General features: G+C 34.7%; 1 protein-coding gene across 4 annotated transcripts; it reads left to right on the top strand.

Annotated features, from left to right (window-relative positions):
* The first annotated feature begins 490 nt into the window (after window positions 1–490).
* Window positions 491–24,597, top strand: Sytbeta (Synaptotagmin beta). 4 transcript variants are annotated; one of them, XM_012359820.2, is made up of 10 exons: window positions 491–927; window positions 6,913–7,223; window positions 20,876–20,930; window positions 21,483–21,708; window positions 22,060–22,296; window positions 22,594–22,689; window positions 22,819–23,092; window positions 23,228–23,461; window positions 23,912–24,079; window positions 24,192–24,597. In XM_012359820.2, exons 2-10 carry the CDS (start codon window positions 6,957–6,959, stop codon window positions 24,369–24,371), a joined length of 1,737 nt encoding a protein of 578 aa, XP_012215243.1. In that variant the 5' UTR covers window positions 491–927; window positions 6,913–6,956; the 3' UTR covers window positions 24,372–24,597. The 4 variants fall into 4 exon arrangements, with proteins under 4 accessions (XP_012215243.1, XP_012215240.1, XP_012215245.1 ...); XM_012359817.2 differs by having other exon boundaries at window positions 492–927; window positions 22,591–22,689; XM_012359822.2 differs by lacking the exons at window positions 491–927; window positions 6,913–7,223 and adding exons at window positions 10,845–11,133; window positions 13,279–13,734 and having other exon boundaries at window positions 22,591–22,689.
* Window positions 24,598–25,714: the final 1,117 nt, after the last annotated feature.

The raw sequence follows: 25,714 nt of genomic DNA, 5'->3' as shown, positions 1-25,714 counted from the left end.
AGTTAACAAAGATGCAGCTGGTCTGTCGGCCATCGTTGACAGAAAAATCTGATCAAATGATAAGGCGTCTATGATAAAAGCTGAATATCAGCAGAATATGTTGGCGGATTGACACTTGACATTTCCCTCTGTTTGCGCACGTACGTACGTGTGTCTTATATTTCCCTCCTTTCTTATTTCCCTCCCTTTTCATTTCCGTTTGTGTTTTTCACTTATAACCAACATTGTATATATACATGCACACACACACACACACTCTCTCATTTTCCGTTTTCTTTTTACTTTATCCGGTCCCTCTATGTCAACTTTTATCTGCTACCTCGACCATGTCTCCATTTGGTTCCTCCGTTTCTACTTCACCCTTTACCCCTTGATACCACCCTGCCGCCCACTCTGCTCTTTCTTCCTTTACTCTCCGATACCTCTCGTTCTCTCTCAGTTCCTCTCTCTCTCCCGCTCCCTTCTCTATCTCCCCAAGAGCGTATCTGGCTAAACCAGTTGGAGAGGTTCAGTCGTTGACGCGCCGTGAAACCAGTAACAGTATATGAGTTCAATATCAACTTCCAAAAAAAAATACTAGAAAAGCTTTTTCAAATTGCGACAGTCACATTTCTCATGGCTGGCATATTCGCCGTGATTAACAACCGAACAATAGCTTCGACCGCGCACGGTCCAATTTAACGTAACAATATAGACGGTGAGGTTTGAAATCGATATTTCGTAAACAGTGCTGAAACTTGCAAAAGATAAACAATTGAACCGCCCGATTGCATTATCAAGCCGGGCTGATCGCGTCGCCGGTACTTCTACTAAACCGGGCGTACCGCCCGGTTTTTCTACTAAATCTGTCTGACTACGAAGAAGATCCTCTACTTAACGTCACGGTATATCGCCACACATTCTTGCGTTTCACGTTTCATTCTAAAGGTGAGAAAGTTGTTATAATGATATTAATCTCTCGTGTCATTCTATTTTGATATAGATTTTTATTTTTATTTTTGCAGACTAAAAACAATTGTACTTTTTTCTGTTTAATAATAATGCAATATAGTAATATGTTTCTAAATTTGCATATTATCATGCTGTTTCTTCAATAGATTATTAAAAAAAATGTCATTTGTGTAAATAGATTATTGGCAGCAGAGATTATATCATTAAGTCATAAATTTCTAAACTATCTTGCGCATTATTGCAATTTTGCAAATAAATATCGCAAGTGTTCTATTTATCCTGTTCAATTTGCAAGCAATGCGATGGTCAAGCAAACCAATAATATCGCTAAATTGCAAATCGATAACTGCAAATTTATTGAAAAGCCAGTTGATGGAAAGATATTTCAATAACGCGAGTGTATTGGGAAAATTTTTGCAACTATAGATAGCACATCGTTATTCGCTCTTATCAAGAGTCCAAGATAAACAAGTCATTTATAACATCCACGAAAGCGGGCGTATCCAGGATCGATAAAAAAACATTCAAATTTGCACTTTTCTTTTTTGAGATTGTAATCCGTTTTAGATGTTTGTAATTATCAAATTAATATTTACACAATATATTGATAAAATGCATATATCGTTATTAAATCTTTCATGTTTACAGAATGCTCTCATAAAATTGTACGATATTAAACATTTTATGATTATTTAATGTTATTACAGCTGAATGACTTTTATGTGTTATATATTTTATTTTTTCTGAAAAATGATATTTTTCTCAACAATTTCGTAAAAACAAAACGACAGAATGATAAAATAGCGTGTTATTATAGTGAAGAAAATTGCAATTACTAATTTACACTAAAAATTTCAAATCTAAAGTATCAATTTACGAGATTTCTCGAAAAAAGAAATTGGAAAAAGAAAACGTCAGAATTTGTTACAATGATATATTACCAAGTGGCTGTCACTTACACAGGCCATTTATTTTTCTCACAGATAGAAAAATAAAAAGATACAATTTTTCTTCCGGCCATCGTATTCTCAATTTACGATTACTATTTTTAGGAACTACGTGATTTGTTGTTAGAGATTATATAATTTTGAAATAAATAAGCTTGATAAATGCACACACGAACAATTGCACACGAAGTGTGTTGCGAATTTGAGTTCTAAGATAATTATATATTTTCGTAAAAAGACGAAATTTAAATATTTAATAATTGTAAATATTTTGTACAGCTCAGCTGCAAAAATATGAAATGCATAAGTAAATTGCATTTTTCAATTGCAAAGACTGATGGGTCAAGAATGAGGTAAAACGAAACAATTTCTCGTTTCGCATTGTGATGATGACATATCCGGAATTAACCTGACGGAAAAACAGAGGAAATAAACATTTGCAAGGCGAAAAGCCTTGCACATCAGTGGAAATTCACAATTCTCCAAGAGTAAGATAAACGAGTCTTTACATTACGATACAACACGTAATTTCTTGCACAAATTTGCAAGACGTTACGGTCAATGAATATTTAAAGCATTAAAATGACAATACGTTGGACATAATCGGATTTATTATTGTCCTCTACTTTGGTATATAGCCGAGAATATCCGGGGGTTGCATTGCACTGGATGCCCGGTATTGTGCAAAAACACGATGTCATTGTATGGAATGCGCGCGTGTGCATTACACGTGGAACGATAAAATTTTATTAGGGAATACCACGCTAAAATTACGTCTTCAAAGCGCACGCTCTCATTATATTATCTTTGCATTAATAATAATTTCTTAATAAGTACTTTTCAAGAATAATATTACAACTTCAAAATTTTCTGAACAAGATATTCAAATGCAATATAAACAAATCTCAGTTCTGTTGTTAAAATGCCAGAACGGTATAATTGCTTATGCGATGACCTTTCAACGTCACGTAGAACGTAAGCATTTCTGAGGGTGAGTTATTAAGTATAATTCCCGTGTTAATTCGCTTCAAGGACCTACGCGAACTTAATGACATGATTTCGAGCAAGCGGGAATAAAACCCGACGACAGATAATTATTCTAATAGAATTAATTAGTGCCAACAGATTTTCTCGTAATTGCACGTAATAAATTACTTGACTTTTTATTCTTTTTACCTTTTTTATCCCTTTTTTTTATTGTTCGCGCATTCTTACAAATATCCTTGTAATTACGAGATGAAATTATATTCCAGTAATTCGTTAAATCGAAATAATAAAAAAGATATTTATAATGTCTAAAAAATTCAAATAAAATAAATACAGAAAAATTGTAAAATTAGAAGAACTTAATATTAACACAAATAATAAATATAGAATGTTATATTAATCGATATCTACCATATTTATCTGCCATATCGAATAATTGTAGCTGACGCGTTTATAGGTCTCTTGGTATGATGTCGTGCATTATTATCTCCTCAGACATTGTAGACGACGGATCGATCATTAGATTTAATGGCCGTGTAATACTTCCGGATATTGTAGTATTGTCTTCCGGATATGAAATATTAATTACTTTAGCAATTCTAGAACAATTTGCTTCGGTATTATCAATAATTAATATTGACAATCGTTTAAACATTTTTCAGAAATGGATATAGTAACCAATCTTCTTCTAACCAATCTGCTTCGGTATTATCAATAATTAATGTTGACAATCGTTTAAACATTTTTATAGAAATGGATATAGTAACCAATCTTCTTCTATCTTTTCTTTCCATTTTCTATTGTTTTAATTTTATAAAATATTTTGTAAGAAAAGCACGATTTTTAACTCAAATTGAAACTATACAAACAGTAAAGTTTTGTATTTTATTATTGCTTCTTTGTCGTTTCCTATTTCAAACTATCTTATTCAGTGCTTTACTTTTATTATCGTTCTTTTACATTTTAACGTTTATCATAATTACTTTTTTAATTAGAATTCAAGTGTTAGCGTGCATAACTATAAATTCTCAAATAATAACAAAATTTCCAGTAAGGATAATTTGAAATAAAATATACTGTATTTTTTTCGGACAAAACATATGTTTCTAAAAAAAGATTTACGAAATTTGTTTTATTCATCTTTGATTTTTGTTGTACGTATAAAAAAGGTTTATCTTCTAGCTTCCTCTACTAATCTCTTTCACATGAAATGGCTTTTGGTTAATAGTTGTATAGTTGGCGAGAAAATAACTTAGATTGCAAAAGGACTATCCTGGAATTTAAATTTCCATGCGATTGTACTATTTTCATCATTGTCGTCAGCGAATAATCCAAGATAATCGCGATTTGCGCTTTCTCGCTCGCTACAACGTAGTTGTTTACGCAAAGGCTTACTCATTATTATTCAAGAATCGCAATCCACGATGTGCCACTCACGCCCACAACGTGCCTGTTGCCAAGGCTCCGCGAAATTCACGTAAATCGATGAAAGATGTACCGTAATAAATGTACTGTCTGCATAATCTTGACGGGAAACTATTTCTCGAATTTAAATAAAATTACGCGCCATTATTTCGTTGAATTTAACAACAAAGATTATTTTTTTGTACGTTTCGAATTCTTTCATTAACGCGTGAATAGGAACTCATTCCCGTTTGATAATAAGTCTAGAATTGTATTTCTTTTACTGAGAAAAGATCTCGTAAAATCGCTAAATATCCATGTGTTAAATTACATTTTAATTGCTAATTGAGTTTTTTTTATCATGACACAGAAATCCTTTTCTCTTCTTCAATCAGATGCAGGACGGTGTATTCGTTTAAAGATTCCAAGGATCACGCTACGTAAAAAATTTCATATGTATTGACTTTATAAATACTTTATATAATCCGATAAAATATTCATAGATTCATGTACTCTTTACTCATCCCGCTTGTGCATCAGCGCAAAGCGGGACTAGCAGCTGCAAATTCTGAAATGGGCTTCATAATTGTGTTATTAATGGGTTTTACGAGTTTCTAATGGAGCAACGTGCGCATTTGATCGGTACAGCTGATGCGATTACGTTGTCGCGCTTCTTCGACTATAAACTGCGCTAATAGCTCTGCGTGATACGGTAATTTCCAACTAAAATCCGAAATGTAAATTATACCCATAAGGCATACATACTGGAAACACAGAGACGCGCAAGATGCATTGCACCGCATGCGATTAAATGTCGGTTTAACGATCTCTGGTTGCGTCGACTATCAAACAACTACGAGCTGACAGAACTGACGCACGTATGCTTAAGCAAATAGTCCTTTCGAAAGCATACATTGTGTTCAATAATTTCTCTTAGGAATACCCTTCTCAAGGGAATCCGTCATATTTTCAAAGGCAGCACAAAAACTGAATAAATCACAGAAAACACAGAAAAATGTGTTGAGAGCTTTTGAAAAAAAATATATATTGTACGAGTTTTTTATATCTTCAGAAAACCCCTTGAATAATATATTTTTTTTCTTAAAACGTGAAATGACAAAACGAACTGAGATCGATCTCGCTACCTTCTCTCAAGTTTTCATCGCGAACGACTTCGGAAAAAGATATTAAGCTCGTCACGTTATTTATATTCAACGTATCTTGTGTTTGACGCAGTAATGACATAACTTTAAAGTTCTTAAGTATGTATCTTGTCGATACCCTGTCATGCATATATTATGTACAATTTAAGCGGAATTTTACTAAAGAATATATAGAAACGCTAAGTCTGCGCTTCTAGATCAAACTTTAAATAAATTTAATGTCTTAAATAGCATTACGATTTTTAATCCGATAACATATTCGTTCTAAAAAAATTTCTTATGACGTATTATTATGTCTCTGATAAAAAAAAAAAAAAAAAGAACGTTAACAAACTATTTTTAAAAAAACAGAAGGTTATTTGTATGCTTTACAGAAATAAATAAAACTGGCTTACAATTTCTTACGTAGTTATAACGCGCAAAATTTCTGTAAACAAGGGAACGTAGATTGCAAGCAGGCAGATAAGCGATAAAGTTGCGAAGGAAGTAGTTCATTAATCACACGCGACTAATTAATTGCATGGGTCGCACGATAAATTTAATAGGGAACACGATTGCAATTGTAACATTATTTTATGGTTAAAACAATATCTCGTATCTCACTATTTAAATATAAATTTCTTTAACTATAACTTTTACCGTTCTATTAAATTCGAATTAGTTCCCTACTTCTTGTTCATAGAATTTCCGCCTTTTTTATTTAGAATTAACCTGATGCGAACTTCAATCAAGCCAGTTATTGATATCGATTTCATCGGCGGCTCATAGTAACGCGATTATCGGTAATTTCTAATTAGAACCATAATTCAATTAACCATCACATATTTGCCAGCGTTCAGCGCGTATTAAACGTCTGTCATTGTCTGCACTTTTATCTCCATTTTATTCTTTTTCTAATAAGACTGATTACAAATTTGATAATTTGACGAGAGTTCGTAAGTAAACTGTGCAGCGTGATTATATATTATTACGTTATCTTGTCTACTGTGAGAATTTTAAGTCGCAATAATAAAATTTATTCTTTGATCTAATTTTTAAATATTCCAAAGATTTCTCGTTTATATTCTTTAAGAAATGTTGTGTACACTTTGAATGTAATTATCAAATACAACATTAATTACAACCTTTGTAGAGAAATATTACATAAAAATTTTGAAAAAATATATATTAATTTATTTATAACATCTTTTCAAGACAATTTAAATGTTGTTCCAAACTACATATTACGTTATTTAATATATATTACAATATAAGCTCAAAAATTTTAAAACGGCAATTGGACGTTTACTTTTTTTTCTGTATCAAATAGAACAACATAAAAGAAGTAAAAGACTTCTACAAAATTAAAAGACGCCTCTAGACACCTGCGCCACGTCACTTAAACATCCGCGTCTCCGTTTAAATTTTTTAATAATGCTAAGAGAGAAGAGCACACATATATTTAATCATTTTGTTTGCAGATTAGACAGAAAATATTCCATCGAACTTTGACCGATAACACGAAATGATTTCGTCCGCGATTTTCGGAGCAGCAGCCGGCACGGGGTTAGCCCTAGTGGTGGCGATGACGATCGTCGTCTATCGATATTACGCCGTAAAACGAAAGACAAAATGGAATTGGAGCAATCTGGATCGCTGGCCAGATCCGCCGAGCAAGAATGTCGACGATGATCAACCCCGTCACCACCACCACTGCCACACGGCACCGGCGTCACACGTGTTCGACTGTTGGAGGAAGCCGAAAAAGAGTTATTACGCTGTGCAGACTGCGGTTAGTAGTCAATCATCAATCTACCATTAATTAACCACGTGACAACAGTCATCTATTAAAGACTTTTTTTTCACGTTAAAACTTTGATTCTTGCAGAACTGTTTTTTTTTTTTGTATTTTAATATGCTGAAAAAAAGCGAATAAAATCTGCTTTGCAAGAATAAAAAATTATTGAGTTTAGCAATTGTTTAAAGCAGATGCTACGCTTTGAGTTTAAATACACTGTCTTTTTCATTCTATTAACATTTTAATGTATTCCTAATATTTAATTTTAGAATTTTTAATCTTTGATTCTAAATTCTAGAATGTATTTTAATATTCATAGAGATACTAGCTGTACTGGCGTCTCTATGAATAAAAATTGTAGCTCTCGTACTTGCTAGCAATATTGATTTTTAGCTGGTTCTATATGTGCCGGTAATTTCAGTGGTACAACTAGAAGACGTCGGTAAAACGGTGAAGCGTTTCTACTAGTCGAAAGTCGGTAAAGTCTTACGGTTACTCTACTGTACTTGATCCTGTGATCGCAATAGAATAACGTTTTCATTCAGTGCCTTACGTCGGCAAAGCAAACTGTACGTAGCCAAAAGATACGTCGATGCCTGTACAGTCGTCGATACTGTGGAAGATTGTTTCATAAAAATATGCCGCTAAGAGAGAAACTTAGACTGTGCCAATATTTCCGTTTTGTGTGTATTGCGTAACGAATAGCACGGACTATTCCATTACTATCGGATATAATTTCACTCATGAAAGCTTTGACAAATTAGTAATCGATACCTTATAATGGCAAAACCACTTCATGCTTTATAATTAAGCTGTAGCGAATTGAAACACTGCGTGTTTAATTTGCTTTTAAATTATAGTTCATAATAATACAACACTAATTTTTTATACAAACAGAATATACCGATAAAGGTTTCAGTTTATAATTTTATTCTGATGAATTAAATGTTTAATTAAAAAAAAATCGATTACATGCAAATAAATTTTAGCAATCGTATACCTCTTGGAAAAAATTTAATATACATTTTAATACGCGAAGCTTTATTTTAAGCTTTTCTACGGTATTTATGTTCGTCGAATATATATCTCACACGAAGAAGTACAATCTTCTTATGTACAGAAACAGACCGACGTAAACAAATCGATATAACACAAAAGGTTGCTCGCCTGTGACCTATATTTTTTGGCCCACTTTTCAAAATTTATGCTGTGGAAATAAGCAATCAGAGAGATTACACAAAGGCAATTATACGTTACACACATTCGCGCACAAGTTCATCAAGCAGAATAAAATTCTGATCTCTTGCAAATGCAGATGATGTTATAAACGAGATGGGAATGGGATTAATAAGTTCGTTATCTCGCTTATCGTACACCTCCGCGTATAACCATAAAGAGCCTTCTCTGCTCCAAACGAGAACATTGGATCTGGAATTTCGATCGATACGGCCTATAACTGCGACAGATATCGTGTTTTCAAAGATATGGCTCGTAACCATATAGTGTACTACGATGATGGATTTTGCTAATATCACAAGACATTTCATAGTTATTTTTGTCTAACCTCGATCTATATTTGTGTGTGTTGCGATCTCACTGTTATCATTAATATTCTTATGTTATTTATAATTAATTTATTGACGTTGTTAATGACGCCAACAAATAAATTCCTAATAAAAGACATCGTGAAAGTTAATCAGGTACATATTTCAACATGCTATTTCTTAGACTGCTATTAGCTCCAAGTCTCATTATATCATAAATTATTATATCATAAATAATATTAATTAAGACAGAAAAAATAAATTTGTCCCACGCGTTGCAATTGAAGCAAATATAATTTGTGATTGAAGACTGTGATGTATTTAACTGGCATTTGTTCTGGCAAAACTTTAAAAACTAAATATTAAATTTGTAATTGTGAAAATCAAGCTTAGATCAATTTTCGTGAGGTTTTCAAAACTCCTGCACTAAATCCTTTCAATTAATTTTTCTAGTGCATAAAACGTTCGATTCCTTAACTTTTCGTTGTAATCAATTTGCAAAATTGTGAACTCCCACTTTATGCAAAGTGCATTGAAAGCACAGTAATTAGGTTAATGTACCGTATACTTCGACGTTGTCCTGACGAAGCGAGATTGCTTAGCTCCTTCGAGACTTAGGTATTCTTAAATTTAAATATTGCCATCATTAAACAGACCTTATTTCGTTAGAAAAAATACTTCAAAGAAATTGTTATACATTGTACAGCACATAATATTAACGTTTTGCTAATAAGCCAACTTTCACGAAAGGGAAAAATCTGTAGCATCTTATAAATAAATATTGTTTGTTTTTTCGTTCGTAAGATGTTATTTAAATCAACAGAGCAATAATATATATTTATCGTTCAAATGTCATTGCATTTGCACAAAGATAGCCCAAAGGAAACAACTCGTCTACAATCAATAGCGTAGTTTGCGTGCTTACTTACTTATACCCATCGCCGTGATTGCGAGAAAGTTGAAAAATACATTGACAGTGCAATAGATAGCACAGTTTTAAAATTTTATTAGGTGGCGCACGTATCGTATAATCCATAATACAGACCGCCAAAGCACAGCGGAAGATTCCCACACAATGTAGGTGAACAATTTTACAGTTCAAGAGCGGGTGTACAATCTATATACTTATTACATACTCACGTGGTTCGAATCGCGCCTTTTATAGAACAAATTATAAGGTAAAGAGCTTATTTTAATCCATTTCCGGATAAAATGAGTTCATTACAGTTCAGTCGGGTTCAATGTCTAGGCATAAATTGTCATTGAATTATTATTCAAGAAATTTATCAAACTGTGTAAAAAAAAGTTCTATAAATTTTACTTAAACAGAAGTTTAATTTAATAATATTTATAGAAATATTTGATTTTCTGCGATTGTTGAAAAGGTTTTTAGGCAAATTTGAAATTAAGATAAAGTGCAAATTCTGAAAATTCTATCAGTTTGCGTTCAAATGTTCTCTTGTTTGTTGTTAAATGTTTGCTCTCTACTGAATCAATTGATCTTCTTGCAAAGACTAAGAAACAAAGTACCGTGTTACAAATTACTGTTTCTTTAGTTCGAAACATAACATTTCTGCAGAATACAGCGTAATATCGTGTAGCTACGTATTAAAGTGATAAAATTTCATCATCAATATATTCTAGAAAAATCAGAGAGAATCGAATTTCTTTTTCGAGATACGCATATAATTTATATGCGCGCGGTGTAATAACAAATGACGTACTTGTTTGATAACGCTAATTAGCCAGTTTGCGTTAATCGATCAAAATAAGCAGCGTTGAAACGAAAGTAGAACTAATTCCCCGCCCCAAAATCGTTCGTCGAGTTGCACGTCTCCGAGGTGTAACCTGTTGCGGCGCACGCACCATATCCCGTCTCTCTCTCCTTCTCTCGCGCCCGATATTCATCTCCTCTTCCGCCTTCCGCCGCTCCCTGGTTGATAGTCTCCCGTTCTCTTTCCCTCTCTTGCTCCCTCTTTCCCTCTCGATCAACCCTTCTCACTCTACACCCCACGGTGGCGTAACCAGCCACCCACCACCTCCGGCCACCAGCTACGCTCGGCGGCGGCGAATCGCCGTTTTCTGGTGGTACACGACGAGCTCTGGTCGGGCGCGTACGAAGTCAGTCGGGCTGGCCCAGTATCGCGGCACGGTGGATACCCGGTGACACACATCCGCGTCGTCGACCGCGGAATCGACGCACCGAGGCAAACGAGATCGAGAATCGACGCGTATCCCGTCATATATTTCATACGTCGATGTGAGAGCGTGGGGTGAAATTAATCATGTGACAATCGGGTGCCGATCGCATACCGATCAGTAGTATCACATGCACACGCGAAAACGACAACCGAACGAGGGTAAAATGTGCAACTAATTAACCACCGTGTGAAACCGCACTCACTGTTGTTATTTGAGCGACCGACAACAACGAATCGGGTCAGCGTGGCGTCCAAGTAGTCGCAATCTGCGACAATTCAGACAACCGTCTCCTCCTCGGCGGAGAGAGACAGAACGAATAGACGGCGATGACGCAAAATTAATTGGATCAGACCACGGGTAGAGTAATGAGCCGCGGTCGTGCCTAACCGCTGAACCGTAATGAAATCAGAAGCCTCGCTATTCAGCTTCATACATGATTAACGGAGGGGAGGGGGGACTATGAAAAGCGAGAAGCAAAATTTCGTATGAGATAAGTTTGTAGAAAGTAGGGCAGAGCGGTCAACCGCGAGCAAAGGGCTACAGCTCTAAGGAGAGAACTTAAGTCCGAGCTAGATGACGATAATGTAATTTTGCCGAGAGCTTAAGTAGACACGTCAATCAAAATAAATATCGATTTTAACTAATGCTCGGATCAGTACCGCCTACACCTTTTTCGCGGTGTTTATTGAAACGTGATCTAGCGTGTTCCTTTTCGCTTCTAATCATAATGATCCATTTAATATATATGCTGTCTGAAAAAAATCAGAATAACACGAGAGACAATGTTTAGACAATTTCAACGTGAAAGAAAGAAAAATGGAAAAACCGATTCTGAATAAACGAGTATTTGGTTGAGTGTCAGCAGCTTAGAAATGACGTGGCATCTTTTGCGCATAAAAATTTCATACATTTACTTGTTTTCTCATAATTATGTTTTCCCGTAATATTTGAAGTAATGATATAGTATAATATAATTATATAAAATTTAATATTTGTCATCAAACATATAATAGTCATATATAATACATATTTCACAACTATTTCAATTTGTGCATCGTTTTAGCAAAGTGCGACTGTTTTCATTCGATAAGCAATTGTAATTTTTGCGTTATACGATTGAAATAATTTGAGAAAATTGGATTTTAATACTTTTAAATTAAGTATGATTATAGTATTTAATTTTTTATAAATTTAAATAATTAAGTACTTTTAATGCTTTAATGTTATTTGATTTTGCGATGCATATAGCTTTAATAAGCTGTATCAAGCATAATAATTATATTATCTTCAATATTTATTAGCTAAGTAGATTCTTGAATTAAGGCTTCTGCAAATATAATTTTATCAAAAATACAAGTCAAATTAGAATACAATATAAATAAAATATAATTCTATATATTTCAATAGTAGACTCAACATAATTTATACATATGAATGTATAAATTAAATAATATAAATAAAATAAAATTATTCGTTTTCTTGTATTATCAAAGAGGAGAATACAAATGAATCTCGTATAAATGTATCTCGATTAATGTTGTCGAGATTATATCCGAATCAGTCCAAGTAGAGTGACGAAGTAATTAATCGGCCGCAAACATACGGGACAATATCGTAGCCTAACTGATTGGTTTAACGAAAGCGAATTATGCCCTAGGCAAATGCATCTTTACTTCAAACGTACGTAATTAATATCACAGGCTTTATTGACAGTTACATCTATGAACAATAATAACAGGCTACGCAATATCGAAAATGCCATCCATCAAAACAAGATTATTATTTAAATATTAATAGAATTAATTTCTGAACTCTGACAACAAATATCAATATATATATTGCATTCTTTTGTACATTTCGTGCTCTTTCATTCATCGATTTTCCTTTATTTTTCATTCGATTTTATCTATTTGAAACACTTTCCTTGTATAAATAATACGCTTATACATTGTTTACGCTATTATAACAAAAGCCGCTTATTAAAAGCTTCTACATTTATGATTTTATAATAAGAGTTATGTATAATAAAAGCCTCACACGTGTGAAAATAGATGATAATTTTTATCACAGAGTACAGAGATTCGCACACGGTTTTTTGCACTATTGTTATTTCGTCACGTCGAGACGAGTTCGAAACCAATTTTCAATCGCTCGAGAAACTGCGCCACTTTCCAAATACTCGATACGTGAACGTAAACTTTTGCGTGCACTCAAGATACTTCGAGATTGATTGCTAAAGTAGTGGATCGACGATTTACGTCGGAGTTGTTCGGCGAGTGACGGCTAAAGTTTTCCAATTACAGATACAAAAACGGCAGAGTGAGTTGCATCACATCCACGACTTCTTTTTGCTAATCTCCTGAGCCAAGATTCCTACGCTAAAAGTCACACACGCGCGTCGCCGAAAGGGACAATAGCCGGAGTACGGTAAATCGAAATCCGATTACGTAAAAACTCGTCGGCGCGGTCTTCGAACCGTCGTTGTTTTGAACGCGTTCATCAAAGTGCCGGACAAATTGTCGGAGGTCCTGGGCGATGTCCTGGAGCTATGCGGCGGCGGCGGCGGCGGAAGCGGCAGCGGTGCCGGTGATAGAAACATGTCGAGCGGCACGTCGGGCGGAAGCGCGGCCACAAAGATCGGCGCAGTAACAGGGGTGGCATTAATTAGGGGTAGATGGGCCCAGAGGGGTACGAGATCGCCCCTTTCTTCTGTTGCTAATACCGATAGTGCCGACAGTACAACTTCGACCAGTTCGGAGGTATAGTGCATATTTCAAAACTCTACGAAATTTCGAATGTATGTCGTTGATATAAACACTTCAAATGCAAAATATCATGTTGCATTTTGTATGCATATTTTATTTTCATGTTCCATATTTACGTATGTTTTTGCATATTCCATCTAAACAACATGTATGTTTTCAATAATCTTTGTTGTTTTTCATTCAATTAAAGCTTTCAAAAATATTTGAAATATTAATCTCTCAAACAACATAAAAACCCAGAAAATATCCAGAAAAGAATCAGGATGTTCATAATAATATTTAGGTACTTGTTTTGTTTAGGACGTGAATTTCACAGAAAAATACTCCGGGATTATTCGCGGAAACTTTGGCCACACGTAAAAGTGCTATCTGCTTTCAACACCCCGGAGATCTGAATGCACTTGTTGCGTCGATTCTAACTTTCCCTCTTGTTACGCGTATGACTTTGTTCAGCGTTTTCTTGCGTGTCACAGCGGTTACGTCGCATGTGTAGCTAATCTCTCTGATCTAAATTGCTTTCTATCTTTCGATCAGGGCTGCTTCTTTGATAGCATGCAATCTCCTAACAATTCACACGGGAACGCGAGTACACGCAATTTTAGTTTTCAGAGAATATACCTATAGCTGCTTAGAAAAAAACTAAAAAACAAAATTTTGCAGTATAAATCAAAGTTACATAAGTTTATCGATTAGATGCAAGTAAATTACTGTGAACAAATTGAATTTTGAAAATGGTTGTAAAAAGGATTGAATATTATGAACCGACTCTTCACGCCGATTCCGGCGTCATCCTAAGAACGTTCTCTTGCTAACAGGATATAGGATTTCAATCGATGGTCGACTGCGCCATCGTGACAATTAATTGAATGGAAATTAAGTCGATCGCGGGAACATCACCCATCACTATCCGACAAGCAATAGAAAAGGGACTGGCTCTGTGTCTTTTTAGAGTTTCTGATATAAAAAAACTCGGTCAACTATAAAAAAATAAACGAGCACAACATACACTAATATTTCATATTTTTAATTATATTTATAATATTTGATTAAAATACTTGTCCCAGATTCAATATTTTTTATTTAAAATATTCTTTCTAACATATATGTAAAAATGTGAATTTTGTTTAAAAAATCAAATTAAACCGATATTGTGTGCAAATTTTCAACAATAAAAATAATTGTAATAATTGTAATAATTTTAAAACATTTTATAATAGCATCGTAGTTATTTAATTATTAGTATTATTCATTGTTAATTGAACTATACGTGTGTGTAATTGAAATTTGAATTCATCAAAATTTGATTTCATTATTATCTCTTTCCCGCAATGCTAATTATTCTTATTGTGAAACTCGCAAAAACCATGTGTTATGTTAATCTCATATGGTGGATAATATGCAACTAATAGATCAATTTTGTAAACAACATAATTTCCCGAATAGTGAAAGGTTAAACCATAGTTAATTAATCCAGCAGTTTTACAGCTGGTCCATGTAGAACGATATATGTTGTGCTTCGGATCAATGTCTTTCACTTGACAAGAAACGAAGAGTGGTTAATTGGCATTGGAACAGCTGACAGATACACGATCATCCGTGATCGAGATACCGTTTTACAGATTGACACGCGTGCAACCTGTAAAATTCTCGGAAAATTGCATGGCGCGAAATATCATGTCGCAAATTAAAAATATCCGATTAAACCATACGTTGTAAACAAATCTAAGTTGCAGTTGAGAATACAAATTGTTTCTACTTGTTGAAATGTTCTTTTAGTTATGAATACTATAACTTTAGAGTCTCAAATCATTTTTTATGATAAAAATTTGATCAAAGAATTATTGTAGTGTTGTTTTTTTGAAATATTAGACGCTTTCATAACTAAAATGTTATATTGAATAAAAAAGCTAGTTTAAATAATAGTATAGATTTAAATACAGATAGACAAATATAGTTTTTTTATTTGTGCATGAAATCTATTTTTTCGATATTTTTTCCCCAGTGTTTTTCTAAAATGTTTGCTTATTATATCAAATTAAATTAAGCTAAAATTTCTATTTGTAAACAATAGATTTCGCCACAGTTAGAAATATTTCTCAACATGCGTAACATGTTGCCATTGGGAAATTGGAGAAACTTTATATTTATGCCATAAATCTGAGAATATCATTTTTCTCGCAGATTACATTCAACTACTTCTCGTTGGTCGTTTTTTCATAAAGAATTACAGTTTTTCGCAAGCAACTTGTAATTCCATCTTTGTTATCAAGTTTCAGATAACTTCATCTTGCAGTTTCACGCGTTCCAAGAAGCCCCGTAATAAGCGCGAATCTGGCGCGAAAATGAAAGAGCGGTCGCGCTATTCGTAATTGCGGGTCGCAATCGAGCGTTTCAATAGAACCGATTGCCGTGCTTCCGACGCACTTAAATGGGAATACACTCGTCGTCGCAATTATGCAAATTGCACGTTATAACAGTGCTTCGAACATGAGACACAGCTAACATTTCGCACAAGTACAGAAGATAGTGTGCGTCTTTGTATAGCCTTCATCACCAAGATGCCAAGTTGCGTAGATACAGTGCTATTTATCCCGAAGTACCCTGTTTTCTTCGTAAGGGGATTATGAAAAGCTTTATATGAAGGCTTATACCCAACCTCGTTAGCGCTCATTGAAATCATTTTCTGTAATAAACTAGCTGATTGCAATATGAATAGCAAGATTGCTATCGTGCATCGCACAAAATATTTATTGTCTATTAGATTGTCATATTGACGATGATAAATATAACCCTTCTAAACAGCGTTCTATTTTACTATATTTGTACGTAATTCTAGTAAGTTTGTATCCTTTTATATTTCTAGCTGATCAGTGCATTGTGTGTTATGTCGTTTGTGTGCTTCATCGATTTTAAATTCAAAAATATCAAATATTGTTATATTGTTTTATTTCTCTATATATCTGACAATTTATCTCTTATATATATATATATATATTTTCAAAGCTATCACCTTTATACCAATTCGTTTTATAAAAATATGTATATATGTGCCTGTGCCTGTGTATGTGCGATTTTTCGGCCATTCGGGTTTGTTTCACAGCTAACGAACGAGAGATGTTATTGTTTTTAATTACAGTTTAATAAATATATTTTTATTGTTTCAGCAAAAGATTTAAAAAATGCGCAAAATAATTACTTTAATTACTATAAGATTGTAATGTAAAAAAAATATAATAAAACGGTTTTTCATATTGATATCAACTTTTTTGAACATAAAAGCTGCCGGATTTTTTACTGTCATTCGAGAATACAATCGAGAATACTTAAAAAAAAAAAAAAAAAAAAAAAGAAAAAGCCCAATAGAACTTTACACGCATTTTACTTGTGTGCATTGCGCGTTTCTCAAAGGAAAATATAATGGAATATTTCACAAGCGAATAATTACAAGTTAATGAAAGTCGTGCTTTAAAAGCACGTCTTTAATCTGTATTAAATCCTAAAAAATTCAATAGTAGATAATTTCAATTGTTTTATAATTCAAATCTACACACATAAGATCTACAAATCTAAAAAACTATTTATTCTTCCAAATATCATATCGCATACAGTTATCTGTTATGCTTTTTCGCATGCAGCGAAGCTCAAGTTACTTCTTTCAGTCGTGACTTTACTAAAATCGCTACATGTATTTGTTATGTACGATCGATAAGAGTACATTTTCCAAGTGAACACATTTCGTCCGCCATACTCTTTGCAAGCTTTCTGTTCGTCCTCGAATATTCCGCTCGCGGCTTATACGAAACGGCAGAGTCTGAACATGAAATGCTTTATCTACTACAGCGAACTTCGTTTCAGTCTGCTACGCGCCGGTCGCCGCTGTGTCAGGCAAAAAATTTACATGATAAAGCGGGTTAATTTTTCCGCCGCGAGGTAAAATTAAAGTCTCGCGGACGCTGTGTCATGATAAAAGAAGTTTTGCAAGAGAGAAAAAGGAAGAGATTTTTGTATCACGCATACATGAATCCCTAATGTCGCATCGCGATTTTTCGCGCTTTCTCGCGCCCGTACACACGTGTCGTCAAGAGTTCAATCCGCGAAAAGATCCTAGATTATTACGATTTCAATTAAGTTGCGTTTATGCCTTATAATCCTGTTCGCTTTGATATTTACCTGAAATACGTATACAGCTAGCATTTCCCTGCTGCTTAAATATTTAACATCAAACGCCATCAATTTATAACCTCCGGAGAGAAAGTTAGCAAACGCTATTTACAAGTTTTTAATGTTGGCAACATATTATTCAAAACCTAAGAGTTCCTTAAATAAAAAAACAATCTACTTAAATAAAAAGGGAAAAAATGGAGACATCAAAAATTAAGATAAAGAATGTTACCAGACTTAGCGTCGGCGGTATCGATTTTGCATATCCTCTTCTTGTAACTTATCATTTGCGATCTTCTCGGATATACTTTCTCGGAAATACGGATGTTAGATACGTGCCTAATTTGCCAGGCATCAAATAGATCCCGCGCCGGCGCGCGCATATTGCATTCGAAGAAACGACGTGTGTGAATTTACATAACGATATAAGAATAACGTGTAAGCGTGACGACCGACGAAACGTCTGGCATAAAGCTGTAACGCGTTCCCGTCCAGTTATAAAAAGATTTTTTACTACAGCAATCTTATGCACAGTGCTTAGGCTTCCACGTATGTAAATTCGTATTCGAGGAATGATAAATCGCGATCGATTCGACGATACGGTAAATCGAAAAACGATGGCGATTTTGATGTTTTGGCTCGGTGGGCGGAACCGTAGATTCCGTTCGCGCTGTTCCAAGTATCGACCCGTGAAAGGCAGCCTCCAGCGACCTCACCCCGTAACTGCCACCTACCCTCTCGTCACGACGTTGAAACACGAAGTTGGCATCTTTGAGTCTCTCTCTCTCTCTCTCTCTCTCCGCTTTCCTCCCTTTCTCTCCCTCTCTCTCTCTCCCTCTCTCATCCTTTAGTTTCATAATTCAAAGATTCGTCTTTATCAAGGGCTTATGGAGGACACTTCAGAATTTCAAAGAAGCCGTTCGATTAGCCTAGCTATCTAAAGCTTTTAAACAACCGTATCAAATCAAAATTGTGTTTCTTTAAGAAGGCTATAAACCTACTTGTGTCTGTATTTTTTCTATATTTTTCTGTTATTCTACTATCAAATGTTTGATTTTATATGGAAGAAAATAAGAGAGTTCATATGTATAGATTGAATAAATTTCAGAGAAATTTTTTAATGTAAAAATAAAAACGGTCACTAGGCAAGCATCTTGGTTTGTTCATGGCACATATGCATTTTATGCTGATGTTAAGTCTACACATATATACGATTTTAAAACGTGTAATAAAGGTGGCACAGTTAATTGAATACATATGTACATGTATACTCTCGTAAGCTAACACGTACACACGTGCAAACTAACGAACACTTGACATTTCAAACGGCCGTACTACAATTTTTCATCCACTCTGGTTTTTCTCGTAAATATAAATCACAATTAAAGCAGACACGTTTATAATTTCTTTAAAGAATTAATCCGCATTTCTTTCAAACACATTGAAAATATTTATATAGAATCAAAGCTCTAAAAATTCTTTCGTTTTAACAACTTGAATATTATAACACTATTCAAATGTAAAATACACACTCGTAATTGAGTTTACGAGTTGCAAAATTCTGTCGGACCTTTACAAAGTTTATCCAATTGATCATATTTGTTGCAAAAAAGTTTTGTCGTTTCACAAAGAGAAAGAGTTATTATAACAATATTCTCTGTATTTCCTAAAACAACGATTTTGATTAAAGCGATAGCTCTGCTGACAAGTGCGGCAACGCGATATGGAGGATTGCACGTTCGTAAAAGTGCGATTAAATCGTTAAAACGTACGCTGCTTTTGTTTTCGTCGCGAAAGGTGATACCATGTAACGCATATACGCCACAGCGATAGCAGTAGGAGAAAATATCGACGTGATTCTGCCGTATCCTGGCGTCAAAGGAGAAAACGTGAAGAGTGCAGGGTGAACCGAGGGAGTAATTAAAACCGCGTATCCACGACAATGCGAGAGAGATACATCACGGCATATACACGAAATACGAAACCGTTCAGTGAAGTGTTAATTAACATATAACTTCGACTGACAAAGCGCACGTTGAAAATAAACATCGTTACCGGTGACATAAAATACTTCCTATGTTAGCGAACGCATTATTTGTTGTCATGGAAGAATATGAAAATAAATAACAGCTACACAAAGAAGAGTTATAAAAAAAAATAAATTCTCCATTAGTTTGGTGGCATTGATCACGATTTTTCGCAACGGTTACTTTTCACCGATCGTATACTTACAATTAGTTAAATTAATCTACGTAGCTAAATGCAAACTTGCATTCGCATATTCTTTAAAATTAAATATCATTTTGTGAAACCTACGTTGTTGCTGACATTTTAATGTGACTGCAGCCGCAAAAATCTCAATTTATCGAATATACAACCAAAAAATAATTTTGCGAAACAGAATTATTTGGAAGACAATTTAATTATTCATGCTTTTACTTAACTTTATCCTTCCTTATGTATATTTTTTTTCTTGCTACGTCATATAATTATTTTAATTTTCTCTTTCCTTCTGTGTAACAAATTTCAACATTTTTGCTAGCTATCGCATTGTGTGTAACGGTTTGCCTGTATTACGGATTCATATCATTTGCAACATAATAAATAGAATAAAACTTTATCAAACAGTATAATAAAAATAAATAAATAAATATCAAGGATATTTACACAGCAATATCATTTCACGATATATACGATTGAGCAGTTCTGGCAGTCAGATATATCCTGCGCAAATAAATTCCAGCAGAATTTTTCATCCGAGAAAAATGTTAGAAATTTCTTGTCGAAAAATTCTCCGTTATGAAATTGGAGCGAGAAAACGTGCGCGTGTGCACGGTGTTGCCATATACTTAATTAAAAATCTATACAGCGAATATTTAACGCGCGTGAAGCACAGCGTTTGGATTAAATAAACTCGGAGTCTCGTATCGAAGTTATTAAAGCAAAATCTAATCGCCTCGATTTTCTGTTTCAGGAATTTAATGTTGCGAAGGAGCAACACACGGTGCAACCGTCAACGAACGAATCGGGTAATCATAAATTTCTTTAATAGAGCTCTTTTTTTCCGTTCCCGCAAATATTAATTGAAGTTATGTATGATTTAAATGATCCTTTCTCTCTCTCTCTCTCTCTCTCTCTCTCTCTCTCTCTCTCTCCTTACTACCAGTCTCTAGAAATTCATATTTAATTACTGTTAGAAAGAGACAAAGAACTAATTAAATCTTTAAGGCGACTTTAATTAATACTCATTATAAAGATAACTTCTAGCTTTATACGCTTTGTTTTATCTCAGAGAATTACATACACCGCAAACGCATTTAAAAGTTTCTTCTATATTTATCAACAATTTCTAAAGTAGTGTTCCGTGTTTCGCTTTTATTATCCATCACAGACTATTGCGGTATTGACGCGAGCTCGACGCGCGTCGTTCATCCTCACCGACTCGGAACTCGATTACGAAGAAATTTACGAGCCATCGTTGCGCATAATTGAAAAGCTCTCGAAAGCTATCTTCCAACCACTATTACCATGATAATTTTTCATCCCGTTTAATTTCGCATAATTCGCTTTTCTATCTGAAGGCCTACCGCATCAAAGTCGCAGCTATCCCGGCGGTGGCGGAAACAGCGGCCGAACATTGGCCAGAAATTCGTCCGTAAGCTCGCAGAGCTCGCTAGAAGGTACATCATGCCCTTCGAGTCATCGCGGATCGTCGCCTCAAATCAGGGCGTTTGGCCCGGACGGACATCATGCTCGACACGACCCTCTACACGCCGCCTCTTCCTACCCACCTAGTAGAAGCTCGAGGTTTATTGAAAAAATAAATCAACAATATTCACCCATTTTCTGCCTAATATGCAGGAATGAAGGAAAGAAATCGGCAATAGTCTAACTGCGAACAACGTTGAAATCAAAGTCACCGAATAAAATTCATAATTAATTTTCTATCTTAATTATTGCTATATTATAATATTGCAAATATTGTTCAATTTTATAATATAGTAAATTTTTTTTAAATTTTAATAATGGCAATTTAAAATACTTTCTATATGGATAAAGATTTTCGTCAGAGATGTTACAATTTTATATGCGACGTTAATTCCTCCATTTGTCTTTCCCCTTTTGTGCCTAGATAGACAGTTTGAAAATTTCCCACAGGTCTCCTTCACCGGCTCGGGCTGCGTCCTTGGATGCACGTTGTGCAAGTCCTGCCAGTTACTCCAGCAGCCTACATAGTGGAAATGCGTCGCCTTCACAGATCTCTTTGTCGTCCGTGGCAACGGGCGTAAGTTCCACTTGCGCGTGTTCCCCGATGAATGCTGTTCAAAGTACTTCCAGACAGACCAGTCGTTGCTTATCGCCTCTTCTCATTCCACCGCCACGAGCTTCCATAAGGTAGATTATATATATGTATATCATTTTCATAAATAATAAAATTCTTCCAAATGAGAAATGTTGGAATCTTCATAAAGATTATATCATAAATAGATATAATATATAAAAAAATATTTTCATCAGAAAATCGCATATTATTTTTTTCAATAATTTCCGCAATTTTTTCTTCAATTTAAAATTTGATAAAATTTCTTTCTAATAATTTCTGAAATCGTTTAACTTTTGCTGGATCTTCATCGGTAGAATGTATTTTGAGCGTAATTTAAAAATGAGATGTTTTTTATTTTTCGATAGTAGCGACGGTGGTCCCATACCGCCTGCTTCTCCGCTTGGCTCTTTACAACCAGATCTTTATCAAAGACGAGATGTTTGTGTCTTTCTCAACGCTCACAGGTATATAATAAAACTTTGCTTATAAAACTTCACAGTTGAAAAGCAGATTTTATATTACTTTCTTTCACCGTGCCACTCAATTATCTCAGAAGATAGTACATTCGTATTGCGATGTTCGTGTAATCGCAGGACGGGCAAGTATTTGGGCAAACTTCATCTGCGCTTGAGATACGACTTCGACAAATCGGATCTGGAGGTCCATTTGATCGAAGCGCAAGAACTCGCCAGCTGCGATCAGGGTGGCTTCAACGATCCCTACGTAAAACTGAACCTCAGCCCGGAAGTGGATAGCAGAAAGAGACAGACGGAAATTCACCGGAATAATCCAAATCCGTCTTTCAATCAGTCTTTCAAGTTTCCTGTCAGCTACGAGGAGTTACAAGAGAAGACTCTAGTTTTACAGGCAATTACATTGTGTCATCGCGGATCGCGTAATAAATAGAATAGACATTTTCAAAACTAAATTAAATTAAACTAAAACAACCGGTTAACTAAAGTAAAAGTCGCAAAAATAATATATGTATTATGATTCAATTAGGTGTTTGATTACGATCGCTTTTCGAGGAATGATGTGGTGGGCTCCTTGAGGGTGGCTATGAACAGCCTTGAACTAGTTTCTTCCACATCTTCGGTGGAAGTTTGGGGAGAGATAGCGGGAGAACGTAAACCGCCGGAAGAGATTCAGGAGGTGTTGGTTTCATTGTCTTATCTACCAAGCGCCGAGAGACTCACGGTACTCATGATAAAAGCCAGAAATTTGTTCCCCCAACAGGTAAGCAGAATACAAATATATATGATATTAATAAAATAAAAGATGTTTTCCCCTCCAATTCAATTTATTTCTTACTTCAGTAATTTTAGTAAACAAATCTCAAATACATTTTCCATAATATGCTTGTCAATGTTTTGCATTTATTATTTTCTGTAAAAGATTTTGTATTGTTAAATATTTTTATTCCAAAAATTAAAAAAAAAATAGAAAATTGAGGCAAAAATGTTATTTTCATTTGACTTTCATTAAAAAAAACTGAAAATTCAACATGAAATATTGATTTACCTAAAAAATAATTCTGCAATAGATAAGCTTGAAAACTATTAAACTCAATTTGCTAGAATAAACTTAAAGCCTTTTTTTTTAACTTTTATAACTTAATTTATATGATATTCTTCTGACTGTTGCACAATTGTCAGACATGAGTTATATTTAATTAACGCGGCGCAGGATAAGGAAACATTAGATTCGTTCGCGAAAGTCAGCCTTCTCTGTGGCGAAAAGAAAGTGAAGAAGAAGAAGAAAACGGCTGTTAGGAGAGCAACGATAAATCCTGTGTGGAATGAAGCGATGTCATTCAATATACCTGCCTCGTCACTAGCATCCTCAGCTATAGAGGTATACCTAACCGTCAGGATATTTTCCAAAAGCAGTAGAAATTGCAACGGACTTTGCATAAACCGAATAAAATTAATTATCTCTATTAATTAATTAATCATGTCTGTGCAAGATATGTGTGCTGGACTCGAGCAGTGAATTAATTGGCGGAAACGCAATCGTCGGTTCTTGCATCATCGGACCGGCCACGGGCGCGGACAATACTAGCGGCAATAGTCAAGGACGAGAGCATTGGCTTCAGATGACGCAGTCACCGAGGAAGCAAATCGCGGAATGGCACACGCTACATTAATCCGATCATCATTACGATCGAGCAATTTAATCAACTGAGTAATTCGCGTCCCCGCTCGTGGGAAATACAATCTATCGTCGTAACGGATAGTCGAATGACCACGTACACGTATGAACGTAGCGATACTACATGTAAAAATGGCAACAAAATATGTATTTTCCTTTCCTCTAAAAAAAAAAAAAAAAAAAAAAAAACAAAAAAAAAACAAAAAAAGCAAAAACAAAAATGATGATCTGTTAAGAAACCGTTCTTCTGCACTTTTATAGATATATTAATGGTCGTTGAAGATTCGTAACATATCGTCTAAAATGTCAACGCGCAAAAAAAGAAAAGAAAGAAAAACACTAATCGTAAATATTCTTCATATATCCACTAATAAGCACGCGCACTTACATTTTCGTTTGTTGCACGACACTTAGCGCTACGCGCGATTCAACTATATATTTGTTAATTTTGGATACCTGAACGATTTAGAGACACGTATTTTTAAAATAATATTGATGCACTGATACGATTCCGTGAGCAAAGCTATAACAAAGGAAACGTGATCCAAACTGTAAAGCAAAAGCAGAGGCAGATCTCGCGTTTCGCTTGACAGATCAATAATTAAACGTACAAACTAATATTTTAAGATAAGATTGACATCCGAAAGAGAAACAATTACTATAATTCCGCGTATAATTCCTGATCGAATCACCTTCGATGAAGAGGTTTTTTTCGAGTTTACTCCACGTTTCTCTCGTGATTATGCTTTTTCAAGCCGAGAAAAAAAATTATATATACATCGGAAATCTAAGTCTGATATTGTGTGACAAATGTGGCCTGGAAAAGTATTCAACGTACGTCTCTCGTCTATAGCTTACAGATTTATCGGAGAGGCCTAGAAATATTTCCGCGCGAACCAGCATGTTAATCGCGCATATTTACTGTCCTTATTATCGTGTATTGTCGAGGATGTAATTCATATGTTAAGCAAAATGATACACGATGTAAAACGTCTTTCATTCGGCTTACGTATGAACACAATTCACGTAACTGGCAATGAAAGTTATTTGTCACGCACATTAATCTTTTTCAACGATACCTACTTTACGTACAAACTTACTTCGCCGCCACTGAATTACGGAAAATTAAGTCTGATCTTTATACGAATCAAGAATTACAGACATGAAACTGTATCCAACCGTAATTCACCATATCATATATTGACAATTTATAGTTTTATTGTCGGGTCTATTTCCCTTCTGCGTTTGAATATGAAAATGATCAATTTGCCGGTTATCAGAGAATCTAATTGTATGTTATACGTTACGTTTAAGTGTCTGTGGTTTGTCAACCGAAGT

This window comes from Linepithema humile, chromosome 2 (assembly GCF_040581485.1).
Source record: "Linepithema humile isolate Giens D197 chromosome 2, Lhum_UNIL_v1.0, whole genome shotgun sequence".
In the NCBI taxonomy this organism is placed as follows: Eukaryota; Metazoa; Arthropoda; class Insecta; order Hymenoptera; family Formicidae; genus Linepithema; species Linepithema humile.
This window is presented reverse-complemented; position numbering and strand designations above follow the sequence as displayed.

Bases quoted from the DNA above. Each gene is read 5' to 3' on its own strand.
- Sytbeta (XM_012359817.2), top strand. From the start codon at position 6,957: ATGATTTCGTCCGCGATTTTCGGAGCAGCAGCCGGCACGGGGTTAGCC. The intron at 22,690-22,818 runs GTATATAATAAA...GTGTAATCGCAG, and splicing joins GTCTTTCTCAACGCTCACAG to GACGGGCAAGTATTTGGGCA. The intron at 23,462-23,911 runs GTAAGCAGAATA...AACGCGGCGCAG, and splicing joins GAAATTTGTTCCCCCAACAG to GATAAGGAAACATTAGATTC.